The sequence below is a fragment of the Schistocerca piceifrons genome, chromosome 8 (assembly GCF_021461385.2).
Source record: "Schistocerca piceifrons isolate TAMUIC-IGC-003096 chromosome 8, iqSchPice1.1, whole genome shotgun sequence".
Classification (NCBI taxonomy): Eukaryota; Metazoa; Arthropoda; class Insecta; order Orthoptera; family Acrididae; genus Schistocerca; species Schistocerca piceifrons.
In genome coordinates this window covers 122,964,055-122,984,731 of record NC_060145.1, presented here as the reverse complement: position 1 = coordinate 122,984,731, position 20,677 = coordinate 122,964,055, and the positions used below count along the sequence as shown (strand labels likewise).

General features: G+C 42.2%; 1 protein-coding gene across 1 annotated transcript in view; it reads left to right on the top strand.

Moving 5' to 3' along the window:
- Positions 1-20,677, top strand: part of LOC124711492 (bromodomain-containing protein 4-like) — a 266,949-nt gene that overhangs the window by 116,765 nt on the left and 129,507 nt on the right. The window contains exon 10 of the mRNA XM_047241602.1: positions 20,434-20,534. Within this exon, the coding sequence (XP_047097558.1) occupies positions 20,434-20,534 (101 nt within the window). The remainder of the gene's footprint in view (positions 1-20,433; positions 20,535-20,677) is intronic.

Genomic DNA, 20,677 nt, shown 5'->3' with positions numbered 1-20,677 from the left:
GAGTCTCACTCCAGCACATTGTTTTAATCTGCCAGGAAGTTTCATATCAGCGCACCCTCCGCTGCAGAGTGAAAATTTCATTTTGGAAACAAACAGTCAGTCTTCACTGTTGTTGTTGCTGTGGTCACTGATCTCTTTGCTTTAGTTTCCATCATCTCAACATATAGTATTTAGTATCTCATCCATCGTATATCAGGGTAAAGAAGAAAAATTTTCTTGGTCTCAATAACAGTGTTTTTTATTATATCATTTGGAGAATAGATTTCTGCATAAAGAAATATATATTATACACATTGTAAAGTAATAGTAGAGTGTATGTTGTACGAGATTTTCATTTTGGAAACAAGATTTTGTTAGTTCATGTTACTTCGTGGGTTCAGGATTTGTGTACAGTTTGTTGAAAAATTGTATTGCATTATGACCCATCATGTCAGTGGTGACTGGCATTTAAAACTGGCCCCGTGTTTTTTGATGCACGTTACTGTTTTGTCGGACCAACCAAATGTGCCTTTTCATAACACACGTGAGATTTTTGACCGTAAACCTACTCTCCCTTTTTTCCTCCTACTTTGAAATTTCATTGAGTGCTTCTCCTTATGGGGAAGCATCATATTGTCTGACAGGGTCCTTCTGATTGATCATCTCCTTTCTGGTCTTGATTTGTCTCTCCCCAGTGACGGCACTCCTACCATCTTCAGTGCCACCCATGGCACCATTGTGACTATCGACCTAATGATCTTGTCCCTCGGATCTTATGGTTTTTGCTACAATGGCCTCTACAGGATCACCTTTCTGTCATTGACCACTTTCTGGTGATCCTGTCACATCCTTGTCACCATGCAACAGACAGTTACAATGTTTGGCTCTTCGAAGAGCAAGCTGGCTGTTATATATTTCTCCTGTTAGCTTAGCCTCCTTTCTGTCAGATGACATCGAGGAGCTGAAGAGAGATGTGTGTCGTGTGATCAGCTGTGCCACTGGAGCCGCTATTCCCCTTTCTACATGCCACCTCTACTGCCAGCTGATGCCAAGCAATATCTCAGATTACAACTTTCACAGAAAAAAAAACACCCTCCTCACTTTTAAGCGGCTTCACGCTAGGGCTCACTGTCTAATTAAATGCAGTTTACTCGTAGTGTCACGTCTCCTCCAGGAAACATATGCTTCTTTATCCCAGGTGTAGGCCAATCTCCTTAGTCTTCTGGTCCACCAAAGATAAACAATTGCTCTGGGTCTCTTACTTCAGGATGGTGTTTGTATCAATTTGATGGTTCATCCTGAATATCTTGTGATCCATTTTGTTGTAACATCAACATCCTCTTCTTACCTGACTACCTTCCAAATGCAAAAGTGACAAATTGAAAGGATTTCCTTATCCTTCGTCCCTCCCTTTTGCTGTGCTGAATTAAATAATGACTCTTTCACTGACTCCTCACACTGTATGGCTTCAAGACCTCAGGAACTTATTCAGCTCATAACCAAACGGTCCAACATCTCATTATTACTCAGAGACTCAATCTACTCAGTGTCTTCTACCACATGTGGCTATACTCTGAGTAATACTTTGCAATTGACAATATGGAAATAATTTGGGAGCAAAAGAAGACTTCTCACTCCGAATAGCAGAAGCCACCACCCACCACCGTGTGTGCCGCCCCCCCCCCACACACACACATACACATATTGTGCCACCTGGACGTATAATGCTGGAATTGCATTTCAGGAGGTGTACTAATGTGAAGTGGGATGGGGATTGTGTCGGATGGGTGGCTAGAGGAAAGGAAGAGAGGGGTGGGAGACAAGAGGAGGGGTTGGGGATGGGTAGTTAGCAGCTCAGAGGGAGGCAGTGGGTTTGCTCGCTTGGTATGTGGGAGGGAGAGATGGCAGTTGCACAAGTTAGACAAGTGATACGAGAGTACCAGAGCTGCTGAGATGCTGTGCCTGTGCGCTCTGAAGTCGATGTGAAGACACAGATTGGGAGGGGGTAACAGGACAGAGGAAGGGGGAAGAGAGAAAGTATAGGATAAGAGAGTGTGGGTGTATTGGGTTAACAGAGATTGAGGCCAGGAGAATTACAACAGGGAAGGATGTGTTGCAAGTATAAGTCTCATCCGTGTAGTTGACAAAACCTGGTGCTGGAGGGAAGGAAGCTGCATATTGTGCCACTGGATTTTTAACTATATTCTTGGCCACAATCTGTAGTGGCCATTTATTCTGGTGGACAACTGGTTGCTTGTCAAGCTGACATTAAAAAGTTGTGCAGTGATAGCAGTAGAGTTGGTATCTGACAGGGCTGCTTTCACAGATGGCCCCAGACATTATTAGCTGATACCCCCCCTTCCCCCCGCCCCCCCCCCCCCCCCATTTTCCTGCCGCCGCCAGATGTTGCCTCCCCCACATAATCACCAACTTTAACAACAAACTAAACTGTAGAATGGAAGACTTACCAGGAACACTTTTATTTTTAGAATGATAAGATGGGTGATATTTAGTATGTGTGTGTGTGTGTGTGTGTGTGTTAGAATGAATGAATGATGAAGGAATTCGTGGCACATCGCAAATGCTACCTGCAACTCCTTCTCAGATAAGAAAGCTACCTATCCACAGTGAGGGTAGTCACTAGTTACAAAAGCACACTTCCCCTTGCATTACTCCTCTCTATTGCGGTACTTGTTTGACCTGCACACTGCAACACTGTTTAAAAACAACCAATTTAAAATGTTTGCACTATACGTTTGAAAATAACTCGATCTTCGGCCTGACATGGCTGCTTGTCCTGTTCCAGAGGTTGCCCCTCAGTCTGCAAGATCCGGGCGGTCGCAGAGGGTGGGCTTACTGGTAGTTGGGAGCTCCAACGTCAGGCATGTAATGGGGCCCCTTAGGGATATGGCAGCAAGAGAGGGGAAGAAAACCAATGTGCACTCCGTGTGCATACCGGGGGGAGTCATTCCAGATGTGGAAAGGGTCCTTCTGGATGCCATGAAGGGTACAGGGTGCACCCATCTGCAGGTGGTCGCTCATGTCGGCACCAATGATGTGTGTCGCTATGGATCCGAGGAAATCCTCTCTGGCTTCCGGCGGCTATCTGATTTGGTGAAGACTGCCAGTCTCGCTAGCGGGATGAAAGCAGAGCTCACCACCTGCAGCATCGTCGACAGGACTGACTGCGGACCTTTGGTACAGAGCCGAGTGGAGGGTCTGAATCAGAGGTTGAGATGGTTCTGCGACCGTGTGGGCTGCAGATTCCTTGACTTGCGCCATAGGGTGGTGGGGTTTCGGGTTCCGCTGGATAGGTCAGGAGTCCACTACACGCAACAAGTGGCTACACGGGTAGCAGGGGTTGTGTGGTGTGGGCTGGGCGGTTTTTTAGGTTAGATGGCCTTGGGCAAGTACAGATAGGGCAACAGCCTCAAAGGGTACGGGGCAAAGTCAGGACATGCGGGGACCAAGCAGCAATCGGTATTGTAATTGTAAACTGTCGAAGCTGCGTTGGTAAAGTACCGGAACTTCAAGCGCTGATAGAAAGCACCAAAGCTGAAATCGTTATAGGTACAGAAAGCTGGCTGAAGCCAGAGATAAATTCTGCCGAAATTTTTACAAAGGTACAGACGGTGTATAGAAAGGATAGATTGCATGCAACCGATGGTGGAGTGTTCGTCGCTGTTAGTAGTAGCTTATCCTGTAGTGGAGTAGAAGTGGATAGTTCCTGTGAATTATTATGGGTGGAGGTTACACTCAACAACCGAGCTAGGTTAATAATTGGCTCCTTTTACCGACCTCCCGACTCAGCAGCATTAGTGGCAGAACAACTGAGAGAAAATTTGGAATACATTTCACATAAATTTTCTCAGCATGTTATAGTCTTAGGTGGAGATTTCAATTTACCAGATATAGACTGGGACACTCAGATGTTTAGGACGGGTGGTAGGGACAGAGCATCGAGTGACATTATACTGAGTGCAATATCCGAAAATTACCTCGAGCAATTAAACAGAGAACCGACTCGTGGAGATAACATCTTGGACCTACTGATAACAAACAGACCTGAACTTTTCGACTCTGTATGTGCACAACAGGGAATCAGTGATCATAAGGCCGTTGCAGCATCCCTGAATATGGAAGTTAATAGGAATATAAAAAAAGGGAGGAAGGTTTATCTGTTTAGCAAGAGTAATAGAAGGCAGATCTCAGACTACCTAACAGATCAAAATGAAAATTTCTGTTCCGACACTGACAATGCTGAGTGTTTATGGAAAAAGTTCAAGGCAATCGTAAAATGCGTTTTAGGCAGGTACGTGCCGAGTAAAACTGTGAGGGATGGGAAAAACCCACCGTGGTACAACAACAAAGTTAGGAAACTACTGCGAAAGCAAAGAGAGCTTCACTCCAAGTTTAAACACAGCCAAAACCTCTCAGACAAACAGAAGCTAAATGATGTCAAAGTTAGCGTAAGGAGGGCTATGCGTGAAGCGTTCAGTGAATTCGAAAGTAAAATTCTATGTACCGACTTGACAGAAAATCCTAGGAAGTTCTGGTCTTACGTTAAATCAGTAAGTGGCTCGAAACAGCATATCCAGACACTCCGGGATGATGATGGCATTGAAATAGAGAATGACACTCGTAAAGCTGAAATACTAAACACCTTTTTCCAAAGCTGTTTCACAGAGAAAGACCGCACTGCAGTTCCTTCTCTAAATCCTCGCACAAACGAAAAAATGGCTGACATCGAAATAAGTGTCCAAGGAATAGAAAAGCAACTGGAATCACTGAACAGAGGAAAGTCCACTGGACCTGATGGTATACCAATTCGATTCTACACAGAGTACGCGAAAGAACTTGCCCCCCTTCTAACAGCCGTGTACCGCAAGTCTCTAGAGGAACGGAAGGTTCCAAATGATTGGAAAAGAGCACAGGTAGTCCCAGTCTTCAAGAAGGGTCGTCGAGCAGATGCGCAAAACTATAGACCTATATCTCTGACGTCGATCTGTTGTAGAATTTTAGAACATGTTTTTTGCTTGAGTATCATGTCGTTTTTGGAAACACAGATTCTACTCGGAAACAGCGATCGTGTGAGACCCAACTCACTTTATTTGTTCATGGGACCCAGAAAATATTAGATACAGGCTCCCAGGTAGATGCTATTTTTCTTGACTTCCGGAAGGCGTTCGATACAGTTCCGCACTGTCGCCTGATAAACAAAGTAAGAGCCTACGGAATATCAGACCAGCTGTGTGGCTGGATTGAAGAGTTTTTAGCAAACAGAACACAGCATGTTGTTATCAATGGAGAGACGTCTACAGACGTTAAAGTAACCTCTGGCGTGCCACGGGGGAGTGTTATGGGACCATTGCTTTTCACAATATATACAGGGTGTTTCAAAAATGACCGGTATATTTGAAACGGCAATAAAAACTAAACGAGCAGCGATAGAAATACACCGTTTGTTGCAATATGGTTGGGACAACAGTACATTTTCAGGCAGACAAACTTTCGAAATTACAGTAGTTACAATTTTCAACAACAGATGGCGCTGCGGTCTGGAAAACTCTATAGTACGATATTTTCCACATATCCACCATGCGTAGCAATAATATGGCGTAGTCTCTGAATGAAATTACCCGAAACCTTTGACAACGTGTCTGGCGCAATGGCTTCACATGCCGATGAGATGTACTGCTTCAGCTGTTCAATTGTTTCTGGATTCTGGCGGTACACCTGGTCTTTCAAGTGTCCCCACAGAAAGAAGTCACAGGGGTTCATGTCTGGTGAATAGGGAGGCCAATCCACGCCGCCTCCTGTATGTTTCGGATAGCCCAAAGCAATCACACGATCATCGAAATATTCATTCAGGAAATTAAAGACGTCGGACGCGCGATGTGGCCGGGCACCATCTTGCATAAACCACGAGGTGTTCGCAGTGTCGTCTAAGGCAGTTTGTACCGCCACAAATTCACGAAGAATGTCCAGATAGCGTGATGCAGTAATCGTTTCGGATCTGAAAAATGGGCCAATGATTCCTTTGGAAGAAATGGCGGCCCAGACCAGTACTTTTTGAGGATGCAGGGACGATGGGACTGCAACATGGGGCTTTTCGGTTCCCCATATGCGCCAGTTCTGTTTATTGACGAAGCCGTCCAGGTAAAAATAAGCTTCGTCAGTAAACCAAATGCTGCCCACATGCATATCGCCGTCATCAATCCTGAGCACTATATCGTTAGCGAATGTCTCTCATGCAGCAATGGTAGCGGCGCTGAGGGGTTGCCGTGTTTGAATTTTGTATGGATAGAGGTGTAAACTCTGGCGCATGAGACGATACGTGGACGTTGGCGTCATTTGGACCGCAGCTGCAACACGGCGAACGGAAACCCGAGGCCGCTGTTGGGTCACCTGCTGCACTAGCTGCGCGTTGCCCTCTGTGGTTGCCGTACGCGCTCGCCCTACCTTTCCAGCACGTTCATCCGTCACGTTCCCAGTCCGTTGAAATTTTTCAAACAGATCCTTTATTGTATCGCTTTTCGGTCCTTTGGTTACATTAAACCTCCGTTGAAAACTTCGTCTTGTTGCAACAACACTGTGTTCTAGGTGGTGGAATTCCAACACCAGAAAAATCCTCTGTCTAAGGAATAAACCATGTTGTCTACAGCACACTTGCACGTTGTGAACAGCACACGCTTACAGCAGAAAGACGACGTACAGAATGGCGCACCCACAGACTGCGTTGTCTTCTGTATCTTTCACATCACTTGCAGCGCTATCTGTTGTTGAAAATTGTAACTACTGTAATTTTGAAAGTTTGTCCGCCTGAAAATGTACTGTTGTCCCAAGCATATTGCAACAAACGGTGTATTTCTATCGCTGCTCGTTTAGTTTTTATTGCCGTTTCAAATATACCGGTCATTTTTGAAACACCCTGTATAAATGACCTAGTAGATGGTGTCGGAAGTCCCATGCGGCTTTTCGCGGATGATGCTGTAGTATACAGAGAAGTTGCAGCATTAGAAAATTGTAGCGAAATGCAGGAAGATCTGCAGCGGATAAGCACTTGGTGCAGGGATTGGCAACTGACCCTTAACATAGACAAATGTAATGTATTGTGAATACGTAGAAAGAAGGATCCTTTATTGTATTATTATATGATAGCGGAACAAACGCTGGTAGCAGTTACTTCTGTAAAATATCTGGGAGTATGCGTGCGGAATGATTTGAAGTGGAATGATCATATAAAATTAATTGTTGGTAAGGCGGGTACCAGGTTGAGATTCATTGGAAGAGTCCTTAGAAAATGTAGTCCATCAACAAAGGAGGTGGCTTACAAAACACTCGTTCGACCTATACTTGAGTATTGCTCATCAGTGTGGGATCCGTACCAGATCGGGTTGACGGAGGAGATAGAGAAGATCCAAAGAAGAGCGGCGCGTTTTGTCACAGGGTTATTTGGTAAGCGTGATAGCGTTACGGAGATGTTTAACAAACTCAAGTGGCAGACTCTGCGAGAGAGGCGCTCTGCATCGCGGTGTAGCTTGCTCGCCAGGTTTCGAGAGGGTGCGTTTCTGGATGAGGTATCGAATATATTGCTTCCCCCTACTTATACCTCCCGAGGAGATCACGAATGTAAAATTACAGAGATTAGAGCGCGCACGGAGGCTTTCAGACAGTCGTTCTTCCCGCGAACCATACGCGACTGGAATAGGAAAGGGAGGTAATGACAGTGGCACGTAAAGTGCCCTCCACCACACACCGTTGGGTGGCTTGCGGAGTATAAATGTAGATGTAGATGTAGATGTAGATTGCTTTACTCCTTACTTCTGAACTAGAAGAAATTGGAAGACTTCAGTCTGTTAATGCTTTGTGTCTGATCACAACCACTAACAGTAGAAGTAGTAGTAGCAGTAACAATAATAATAATAATAATAATACTGTGTATAGTAGCCCTTATTTAGTTACTGTTGTGTCATGCTGTCAAATAATTCATTTATTTGTTTTGAAGTGAGTAATGAAGCAATTTCTGGACTACTGCAGGTATTTTCTACGACTTGAAGAAAACATTTTCTTCAGATGTTTAGCACTTGTTACATATGCATCTCACTTCTATCATCAGTGATGTACGGGATAAAGCACAACATATGTGTGTAGTGTGTGGACTATCTAAGGAACCTTAACCTACATCCCCTTAATGCTTTTAACTGAGAAAAAGTAATTATTGATAACTTAGATAATCCTTATTAAGAGTCTTACAAAATTGTGAAAGCATTTCTGAAGAAGATAAATTTGTTAACATCGAGTATAGATTTAGGTGTCAGGAAGTCGTTTCTGAAAGCATTTGTATGGAGTGTAGCCATGTATGGAAGTGAAACATGGACGATAAGTAGTTTAGACAAGAAGAGAATAGAAGCTTTTGAAATGTGGTGCTACAGAAGAATGCTGAAGATTAGATGGGTAGATCACATAACTAATGAGGAGGTATTGAATAGAATTGGAGAGAAGAGAAATTTGTGGTACAAATTGACTAGAAGAAGGGATCGGTTGGTAGGGCATATTCTGAGACATCAAGGGACCACCAATTTAGTATTGGAGGGCAGTGTGGAGGGTAAAAATCGCAGAGGTAGACCAAGAGATGAATACACCAAACAGATTCAGAAGGATGCAGGTTGCAGTAGGTACTGGGAGATGAAGAACCTTGCACAGGATAGAGTATCATGGAGAGCTGCATCAAACCAGTCTCTGGACTGAAGACCACAGTAACAACAACAACAACAAAATTGTGATAATAGTCATGATATTTTGAAAATAATATATTTTCATGACTGAAACAGAATCAAATCATTTAGTTTTTACCTCTCAGAAAATTTCCCAGGTTGGGAACCACTGCTCTATGGCAAGGGGTTGGGAGCGGGAGTGGCATAGCTATGGATCAGGATGTTGTGTAAATTGGTTGGGCAGTGGAATACCACATTGGGAGGGGTGACTAAGATCTTGAGTAGGCTGTTCCTGATTTCCAGGCATGATGCTAGATAATAAAAGCCCTTTCTTTGAGGTGATGTTTGAGGGCTTCAGTCTTAAGGTGATATTGTGTGACGAGGGGTCACTTCTTTGAGGTGATATTTGAGGGTGGTGGGAGGATTAGGGGTGTGAGAGGATATGGCATGAGAAATATGTTTGCTGACTAGGTTTGGGCGGGGGGGGAGTGGAGGAGGTATCCCCATACCCAAGTTTAAACACTTTGCTCTTGTCAAATCCTACTCTCCTTCTCCTGATCCCTACAGTGGGAATACTTCTTTGCTATGAATCCCTGTAACTAATCTTAAAAGAGAGAGAGAGAGAGAGAGAGATCCTAACCTAATTGTCCTCCCTGCAGACAAAGGCTCCACCATTGTCTTGACAAACTATAGTGGCTACCTGAATGAAAGCTTCTGCCACCTGTTTGAGTCTTTCACTTACAAGCTCTGCTATAGTGATTCTATGCCAGAAAACTCTTAATAACCTCCAATCCCTGATGAAATGCTTAGGACCGTCCCAGTACTTCGTCCCTGATTCCAGCTCCCTCCTTACCCCAATGACACATCACGTACCCATCCTCTGTGTGCTCCCCAAAATCTACAAACCCAACGATCCTGGATGCCCTGTTGTAGTTGGTTATCATACTCCTAAAGTAAAGAACGTCTGCTTTACCTGAGGTAAAGCAGACCTCCAATCTATTACCTGAAACCGAGCCTCTTTCATCATAGATACTAACCACTTCGTTCATCAACTCTCAACCGTCCTCACCCCTTTAACACCTAGATCCTTGCTCATCACTGTTGAGGCCACCTGCCTATAGACTAATATGCTTCTTGCCCATGGCCTTGCTGCTATCAAACACTACATCTCCCAGTGTCTTCCAGACTGCAAACTCACCGTCATTCATTCCTAACACACCTTACCAACTATATCATCACATGCAACTATTTCTCCTTTGAGGGTAAAGTATATGAACAAATCTGTGGCATAGCCATGGGCATCCACATGGCAACCTTTTTATGAGCTGTCTGAAGTAAACTTTCCTGGTCTCCAAAAACCCCAAATATCTTGTCTGGTTCAGGTTCATTGATGATATCTTCATGATCTGGACCCAGGCTCAAGATGCCTTACCCTCATTCCTCCACAATCTCAACACTTCTTCCCATGTGCTTCATCTGGTGCTCCTCAACCTAATGTGCTGCCTTCCTGGTCGTTGACCACTTTACATATTAAGCCCACTAACCACCAACGGTTCCTGTACTGTGACAGCTGTCACACTTCCACAGCAAAAAATCACTCCCACACAGGCATCTATTCATGGATGGCGTATCTGAGGTGATGAGAATTTCCTTGCCCAGCATGCTGTAGACCTCACAAAGGCTCCGCAGACAAGTACTACCCCCCTCCCCAAACCTAGTCTGCAAACAGATTTCCCATACCATACCCTCACACTCCCCAGTGCTCCCACCATCCCCAAGAATCACCTTGTCACACAATATCACCTTGGACTGGGGCAACAGATCTTTATACTCACCTCTCCTGAAGTGGTATTCTGCCGCCCATCCAAACTACACAACACCCTGGTGCATCACTATGGCACTTCCATTCCCAACCCTTTGCTGCAGGGGTCATATCCCTGCAAAAGACGCAGATGCAAGAACTGCACAATCCACCCAACCACATTTTCTACTCCACTCCTTCACAGGCTTACGCTATCCCATCAGAGGCAGGGTTCCCTGTAATAGCAGCCATGTCATGTACCAACTCTGCTGCAATCACTGCACAGCATTTTATGTTAGCTTGACAAGCAACGAGTTGTCCACCATAATGAATGGCCACCACCGAACTGTGGCCAAGAAAAAAGTCAACCATCCATTGGCACAACTTGCAGCTGAGCAAAACATGCTAGATTTCAATGGCTGCTTCACAAACTGTGCCATCTGAATTCTTCCCTTAACACCAGCATTTCTGCACTGTGTAGACGGGCATTGCTGTTGCAGTACATCCTTCACTCTCATAATTCTCCTGGCTTCAGTCTCTGTTAACCCAGTATCCCCATACCATCTATCCAATACCTTCCTCTTCCTCTGTCCTGCCAACCCCCTCTCAGTCTGTTTTTCCACGTCATCTTTAGAGGGTGCTGCATGTCAATGGCTCTGATTCCAGTGTATCACTTACGTAGCTCATGCACCTATGACCCCTCGCTTCCACAGTTCTAACCACCAAACTTGCTGCCTCCCTCCAAGCTGCTAGACCCATCCTGTACCCTTGCTCCTGCCCCCACCTTTCTCTCCCTCTACCCAACCCACCTGACACACCACCTTCTAGTGAAGTCCACCTCCCAAAATGCAATCTTGCATTGTATTTCAAGCCAGCACAGTCGTGTGTGTGTGTGTGTGTGTGTGTGTGTGTGTGTGTGTGTGTGTGTGTGTGTGTGTGTGTGAGGGGGGGGGGGGGGGGCTAGCTCATCAAAGCTAGCAAATTTTTTTTCTCTTCCGTGTGCCTGTCAATGACTCAACAATCTGCTGTTTGGTGAGTGGTCTCCTTTTATTCCTAAATTATTTGCATTCTGCTAGAACTTCTCTTACTGTATTTGTGATTGACAGATTTAGGCGAAGGGCATTGGGGTGGCTGTGCTGCCAGCATGCAGCCAACCACACTTCACAATTTGCTGCTGCACTTAACCTACAAAACAGGCAACACAGCGAGCACATGGTTCTCGGTGAAGAACAGTGATTATATGGGGCTGCCCTCGTACTGCTCGACTCACTGAAATAATTCTAATTGGAGTATAGACAGTGTTTTCCCTATGCTATGGCGAGATAGTGTCATCGTCCCAATCCTTAAGCTAGACGCAACTGTCCATCAACAGTTACTGACTGATTAACTTCAGCAATGTGCTCTGCAAACTGTTTGAAAGGATGGTAGCCTGATGATTATGTTGGGTTCTCGAATCGTTGGGTCTTTCATCCTAATATCAGTGTGGTCCTGGGAGAGATGATCCACAGCCAACCATGAGATTAAGTTGGAAATGACAGTTTGACAGTATTCTTGTAAATATAAAAACCTCATGGCAGTCTTATTTTTACCTATGTGAGGCATACGCCACAAGTTGGTGCGATCACATTTTAATTACCCTCTGGTGACTGGGAGCTTTCGAGGCTCTCTACCGAATTCTAGTCTTCATTTTTTATCACATCAATTGTTTCAGGTTAGCTAGCAACATCTCAGGTCCCCTTGGGTCCAAGAAAATGATGTCCCATGGATCTCTGTTCTAAGTGTTACAGGCTTCGTTCATCACCTCGATGGGCTTGTAATCTACGTTCAATGACTGCTCATCCTAGCATTGTGTGCCATTGACTTTTACTCCTGGTATTGCTTCCAATCTGAAGCCTTGGCTGAACAGCAGCTCCAAGGCACCATCCAGAGGCCTTCTGCTTGAACCCGTTCCCCTGCTTCCATTTCTCTCCCATGAAAACATGAGTCGTGAATTTTTGTCATCATACCATAGTCCATATTCTCCATGTGTACCTAGATCTTTGATATTGTTGCACAGTCCTGATTTTTAGGCCTCCTGTTTGACAAGAAGCTTACTTGGCTGTCCTATATTTGTCAACTAAATACTAGCTGCATGTGAATGCATCATACTCTCTGTGTTCTTGCCCACACCACTTGGGATTTGGATCAGACTACTGTCTTCCATATGTAGTGGGCCTTGGTCTCATCCCAGTTGCACTGTGGCTGGAAGATCTGTGTTTCAGTGGTACATTAAGTTTTGAAACTAGTGGCCCAGTCCATAATTCTGGCGAGATTCAGGACTAGTCCCATAGGCAGTTTCCTTACTGAAGTTGGAATCTTCCCTCTTCAGTTCTGGCAGTACCAACTCTTGCTTGGCTATACAATCACTATTTGACAATTTCCTAATTATCCAATGTACTAATTTCTTTTGCAGACAAGGAAAATCAGAATGTGCTCCCTATGTTAATGGATAGGACATGGGATATGCTTTTGAATCTCCCACCAGTCAGGAGCAGTACTTGCCAGGAATGTTTAGTGTTTTCATGGTAGAGCCGACAGCAATCAACAGTGCCCTGTGTCATATTAAACAGTCCTGACTTGACTTTATTTTAATTTGTAGTGACTCAGTAAGTAGTCTCCAGGCTGTTGATTGGTGTTCACATTATGGTATCTGCTACTCATGACCTCACTCAACTTAGTCATACTGCCTGCTCAGTTGTCCTTTTTTTTGAGTCCCAAGTCATGTGTATATCCCGGGGAATGAAATGGCTGACCGTTTGTCTAGAGAAGCGAGCTTATGCCCAGCATTCATTTTGACAATCCCAGGTGCAGATTGGCGAATGCAAATAAGACATCTCCACACTATGAGGTGGAATAACATCTATCAAGGAGACTGCTGCTGCATGGTGCTCCTCCTTCCATTTCTCCCAGAAGGAATCCACCATCCTACGTCCTATATGTCATACCAGGTTAACCCAGTTTCATTTTATGTAACCACTTTGTGGTTGTGGAGTCTTACAGTCAGTAGCTCATGTCTTGGTGTACACTACTTTTGGGATAAGGGCAGAGTGGTTTGGATTGGGGCTTGGCAATCTCCTACCTCATGCTAGATCGGGATGACCCTTGACCTATCCCCTTTCAGCTGCCTTGGTGTGAATTTTAGTCTTGTTTTAATGACTTTTAGACGTGGTTAGCTCCTTTCTGCTGCACCCTATGTTCCATTTTAGGGGTAGCACTTTGGCGAATAGAGGATGCTGTTCCTCTTTTTAACTGTTTGGCTATAATGGATTGAGCATTCGATGTCTGTGGAGGAACAGATTTCCTTGCATGCAGAGCCCTGGGTGGGCACTCGCCTAGCCATACCATCATACTGATCTGATTCCACTGTACCGCATTGCAAAACTTTTGAGATGAAGTTTTATGAATGTAAGGTGATATTTAACGTATTTTTAATTCCAATTTCAAATCTTAATTTTTATTTCCATGTGTCATATCAGATTTTTGTACAAATCATGACTGAAGTTTTAGCTGAAATTTTTCTTTTTGAACAGGATTTTTTTAAAAAATTGCATTAAAAATAAGTTACTTATTTTGTAATGTTGTCTGCTGCACACTCCATTAGATTAGACAATAGTAAATCTTAGCTTAAAAATGCTAATAATTGTTATAAAAACACACGTATGACCATTTAATTTTCCTTTGCTGATTTTATTGCATCAAATTCTGATGTGAGGCAAAACTTTCTTCCTTCATTGTCTTCCTTCACATTGCCATCCTTCTTTAGCATAAAACAGCAGTCAGTGATCATGTTTGCATTCCACCGTCCCTACCATCTCTTTTTCATCTTCTTGATGTTCTGATAGAACTGCTCTCCATATTCTTCACTGACGTTGGTGAGGTTCACAGGGGAAACATCGCTACATGAATGTAGAAAATGAAGCTTCACACTCGTTACAGCCTGATTTCGTGAAACTCTGCAGCATTGATTTAACCATAGTTTTATAAGTTGTTGTTGTTGTTGTTGTTGTTGTTGTTGTTGTTGTCTTTGCCTAAAGTCCAGAGACTGGCTTGATGCAGCTCTCCATGCTACTCTATCCTGTGCAAGCCTCTTCATCTCCAAATAACTACAGCAGCCTACATCATTCTGAATCTGCTTAGTGTATTCATCTCATGGCCTCCCTCTACGATTTTTACCCTCCACACTTCTCTCCAATACTAAATTGGTGATGCCTTGATGCCTCAGAATGTGTCCTACCAATCAGTCCCTTCTTCTAGTCAAGTTGTGCCACAAATTCCTCTTTACCCAATTCTATTCAGTACCACCTCATTAGTTGCGTGACCTACCCATCTAATCTTCAGCATTCTTCTGTAGCACCACTTTTTAAAAGCTTCTATTCTCTTCTTGTCTACACTATTTATTGTCCATTTTTCGCTTCCATACATGGCTGCACTTCATTGTCCAAAAACTTGGTCACTACTTCTTTAAATGAAACCCAAGCCCTTTTTTTCCACTTGATTCATTGTACATTTAAACAAATCGTCTTTTATTAAATTTCTGGTGTGCACCTCAACAAAGATCCCTTCTTTATGTTTCTCATAAGAGAGTTTTGGAAATGTTGTTACTGAGTACATGAAGCAATAACCATTTAAGTTTCATTAATCTGGGCTTGATATGGAGGGGAGGAAATAGTGTTTGATTGAACAATGGGTTCCTTTCATTATTTTTATGTATTTACTTTATTTGAGATACATATTCCATAGATCCAGTATGACGTGATTAGGCATGGCTGTGGAACGAGTCGAAGCAGGTACAATATAGATATCATACAATACAATACATACTGGTACATTACACATGGTAGATGAATGATTCAAAACTGGTACAATACAATAATATAATAGGGACAATAAACAATACAATACAAGAATACAATAGATATAAAAAACAATACAGATACAATGACAAAGGAAATAATGTGAATTACTACTCAAATTATTTATCTCTACTGAAGAATTCATCTAAAAAGTAGAAACATTTTTCCAGTAGGAATTCCTTTAGCATCCTGTGAACCAGGCTGGAGGGCTTTTCTTTCAGGCCAGTTAGTTACCTTTCTGCGATTGTCTGTCGCTCAGCTGTCCCACTCACAAATGAAACAGCCTTTCTGTGTAGCCGAATTGTTGCCCAAGTAACATGACGACTTCTGTTCAAATCCCCACATATTTTCCAAGGCTGTTTTTCGTAGTTCATGTATTTCAATGCAGCTTAGAGGTTTTTACGTGTCTCCCTCCTGTGTATTGATTGGGCAACATATATTCACTCAAACAAATATCTATTATATAAAAGTACTCTTTTTCAGGCTACATTTTGATGAATCTGTGAACAACCTCCACTAACTTGGATTGTAAGTGACATTAAAGAAATTCAGTAAACCCTCAATATCGCAATGAAAAACCATATATGGTCTGTCTCTTTAAACAATTTTAGTAATTTCTGTTCTCTGTTTCTGCCCCAAGAGAACGATACTCTAGGTAGTAGATGATGATCTGCTTTCAGTTTTGAATCAAACAGTTTGGCAAAATCTTTTGTCATATTCAGGTCACAAGTTAAATCATTTAGCCTGTTTTGACTAAATAATTCTGGTGCAGAATCTTCTTCCGGGTTGTAATAATCAGCATCATTACATTCATTGTCTGAGCTGCTTTCCTGGCACAGATCTTAGAGTGCTAGGTGGAACTGAAGTAGGGAGAGCTTCACTACACATAATTTGCCATAAGGCCGAAGAGATTTTAGGACATTTTACATCCTTCTTACTTTTTGCTTTATGGCCCTCAACATTAACTATACAAAAATAATCATATACGTGAGTTTGCATCTCCCTCCAATTTTTCTTACTCGATATGTGACCCCTACTGATTCTGCATATATCAAGTCTGTAATAAACGTCATCCCACATTCAGCACAGCATGTCTCTATCCATCAGTTCAAAAGTATTTTTGATGCTAACACACAGTCCCGGTAGGCTTATTGGTAGAGGAGAGGTAAACACTGGATCCTTAAAATAACTTCATTAAAAAAAAATCACTTGGGATTGAGTTGGGAGAGCATGGAGGCCATGACGTGAATTGCTGATCATCAACTGTACCATGACCGATCCATTGGTCTCTCAATTTCCTGTTTAAGAATTTAGGAACATCGTGATGGAAATGAGGTAGTGCACCATACTGTTGGTAGTTGAAACCTACACTTTTTAGTCTCCAGTTGTGGCATGAGCCAATTTTTCAATTTTTTCACAGAAGAAAAAGCCACCATAAAATTAAACTGTAAGACTTTACAGAACTCGTTAATATGTGGTGAATCTCAAATGCACTGCACGTTAATGTGGGAGTTCCCTGTCCCCCAGATTTGCACATTCTACCTATTCACTGTGCCAGTCACAAAAAATGTTGCTTCATCACTGAAAACTGAGCGAGGTGGCGCAGTGGTAGCACACTGGACTCGCATTCGGGAGGATGACGGTTCAATCCCACGTCTGGCCGTCCTGATTTAGGTTTTCCGTGATTTCCCTAAATCGCTCCAGGCAAATGCTGGGATGGTTCCTTTGAAAGGGCACGGCCTACTTCCTTCCCCATCCTCCTCTAATCCGATGAGACCGATGACCTCGCTGTTTGGTCTCTTCCTCCAAACAAACCAAAAATCATCACTGAAGATGAGTTTCTTTCAAAACCCATCCTCTTCTGTAAGCTGTTGTAGCTGTGTCAGATATTCAAAATGCCTGACTTTGTCATTAGGAATCAGGGCTTGTAGCAATTGCAAATGGTAAGGCTTTAACTTATTTCCTTAAGGTCTTTTAATTGTCAGTTGTGGTTTGTTCAGCTCTGTGCTTGCTTTGTTCGTCAACTACTGTGGGCTATGAATGAAACTTGCCACAAACAGTCAATTGTTTCTTCACTCACTGCAGACTGAGCCATTGATTTCCCCTTGCAGAGGCATTCTGAAGCTTTAAACTGCACACACTTTCATCGAATCGAGTTGGCAGTTTGTATATCTTTTTTTGAACTTTGTTCTGAATAGAGTTGCTGTACTGTTACAGCAGACTGATGTGAATGCATCTCAAGCACAACATAACACTTTCTCAGCACCTGTCGCCATCTTTCCTCACTACTCATTCCTGCACTCTTGTGGCAGAAATCTAAAGTGTAGCTGCAACAATACAAAATATTTCATGTTTTCTGTATTAGTGTTGAGTTATGTGATGATACAGCAATTGATGTAGCTAAAGTGAATTCCTGAAATTGAAATTGCTTCAATCATTTATAACTGTATATTAATGTCCTCGTTGCTTAGCAATTATGTACCTACCACAAACATAACATAATACTTTGGGTTATTCAATTGACCACAAGCACTCATTTATAAGAAAATACAAAACTATTTTTACAGCACAAATATAACATCACAACACTATAGCATGTCAACGATGAACTAAAGTTTTCCTCATAACGGCCAGACGAGCGCAACAAATGCTGCCAATTACTTCATCTTACTACAATAAAATTTCCCCTAGTTGCAGTAAAATAACTCTCTGTGGAACTTAGGTTTAAATAAAAAAAGAGTTATGTCACTTTGTGAAAAAACTGTATCTAATAGAAAAAACCAATAACACATCTGAAATTGGTGCAAAAAAGTATGTCAGTGGAAGTTACACAGACATCAAAAATTGTGTTGGAAAGTATTACTTCTCTCATCTTGTTTTAGTATTATGGGTCCAGCTGATGTTCATTGTGTATCTAGCCTTCTTGCTGTTACTATTATGAATCTCCTGGTCAGAAGACATTATTTTACCCTGTAATTGTCTTTGCCCTTAATCAGGTGGCAAGGGTTGGATGCAGGTGGGGCTTCTCTCACCAAAGTGAGCCCAGGGAGACCCCTTCATCTGCTCTGACACTGTACCAACCCAACCTGTATACTTCTATTTCTCCATTAACATGAGTCCCTGCCCGTGTATCAATATAGCTTCCAGTGGCTTGATTTTTACCACTCCTCTGTTCTTTCATAAAATTTCCTGTCAGATGTCACCAACTCCAGATGAACTACCTCTTGATTGAGTGTCTGATGATGCTACCATTTGATCCTTTAAAATCCCCCTCCCCCAATCCCACAAATATAATGCCAGAATGTCCAACCTAAGATTTCAGATTTTGTGATCTTCTCAGAGGAAGTTTCCAGATCCTACAAGACCTTACTGTGTGCAGGAGATAGGTACTTTTGTCAATGGCATATTGTTGGAACATTTGTGATTTGCATTCAGTTTGATGACATGCATGCTTTGTTAATATATGCAGTTAACTTTGTTTGAGGTTAAACTGTCTGTTGTGGTACAGAGTCCTTGTGGTTTTTTTTAACTGTAGCAACAAAATTGTGAATAGATTGTCAGTCATATGTAGATGTTCATGTGCCCTGTCGAGATTTTATTATTTTTATCATTTTTACACTGTATGCAAAACTGCTCTTAAATGTAATTAACAGTCTGAGCTTTTAGAAAAACATCTGGCTTGACAATATCCTTCTCAGAAATGTGTATCTCCCATTGTCAAAAGCTAATTCTAAATATTCTATTGACTAAAAGCATTGTGCAGTGCTGTAAGAGATTTGAATGTTCAAACAACATTATTCTGTGTTCAGTTCTCTCCTCCAATTGTTATGCAAATTAAAACTGGTGGTGGAGGCCAATCTTATTTCCATCAGTGCTCTTGCTGCAATTGCTTTGATTTGTGCATCTCAATGAGGGAGGGGAAGTTGGAATGTGAAGCTCATTTAACTAATGGATCCATCAGTTATGTAAACTAATCCAACATACTACTTTTTGTAATGCTGTGGCGGGGCAGGACTTTTGTTGATGACGTATTATCAGTTGTGGATTTGTAATTCTGATTTTACAGCTGCGTAAAATATTTTTGGCCTCATCGTTCCTTTACTTAGTGAATTAATCACAGATATGGTTTTATAAGTAGACACGAGCACAGCCACAATTAATAAGAATTGCATGAACTACTTTTTTTTTTTTTTTTTTTTTAAACCTTTAATGCTAAGAACTAGAAGAAAGTGTTTTCTTTTTATCACTCGTGCATTCTTTGTTACATACGACACTTAAACTACCGGTGATGTAATTTCAAAGTGCTGCTGCACATTTTATGTTATTAAGTTTTAATTATAAATTTTGTATATCGCTGCCACAATAAACATTGATAATTTGAGCCGCATCAGGTCGGAGCACTGGAGGTACTTTGGTGGTGCACACAGACAGACTGTAATTAATTATTGTGCAGAAATATTTGCCCAGAGTTTTCAATTTAATAATTAATAGTGTATTCCAGGATTAAGCTGTGTGGGGATGAATGTATTCGGTGATTAATATTGACTCTGGCTTTACTCAATACCCTGAATTCAATATTGACAAGCTGACATGCAGTTTGTGTACAGACTTTTATGTTATAACATGCCAGCCAGTGTTTGAAAAATATTGGATGAGGATATCACTTGTTTAGAAGAGTCTGGCAGTTATTTAACTGCAACTGTATGAAAGTTATCTGTTTAATTTTTTGAGATATTATTTGAGTTCAGAGCTCTCCACACAAAGTACCACTTACTTCTTGACAATGTACATGCAGTATCTTTCAGTTAGGAATCAGTGATTGTAATTTATATTTATGGATTGGAATCATAGGAAACTGTACAGTTAGTACCCACTAAAAACCTGGACACTTTACCAAGCATTTTAGGGGACAGTTTGGTTTTTGTAATTGCTTTTGAGCTTTAACCTTGAGATGGTGCAGATGTCAATATTTGCCTTCTGTTAAGATATATCTATTTTAATGCCATTCGTCTTACAGATCAAGCCACTATTTTCTTCTTTGCAGAGATGGGAAGGTAGAGAACAAGAAGAAAGACAGGAGAAAAGAAGACAGGAAGAAGAAAGGAGATGATGAATCGAGTGATGAGGAGTGCACAGACTCTCAGGGTGAGTACTGAAAGCATTTACGTAGATAGTTGTTTCTGTTGTTGTAATTTTATTTGCAGGAACAATAAATAAGTCACAGCACCAATGGGGCTTGAGGTAGACCTACAATTTTTATCCAAGATCTTAAGAAGTGACCGTCATAG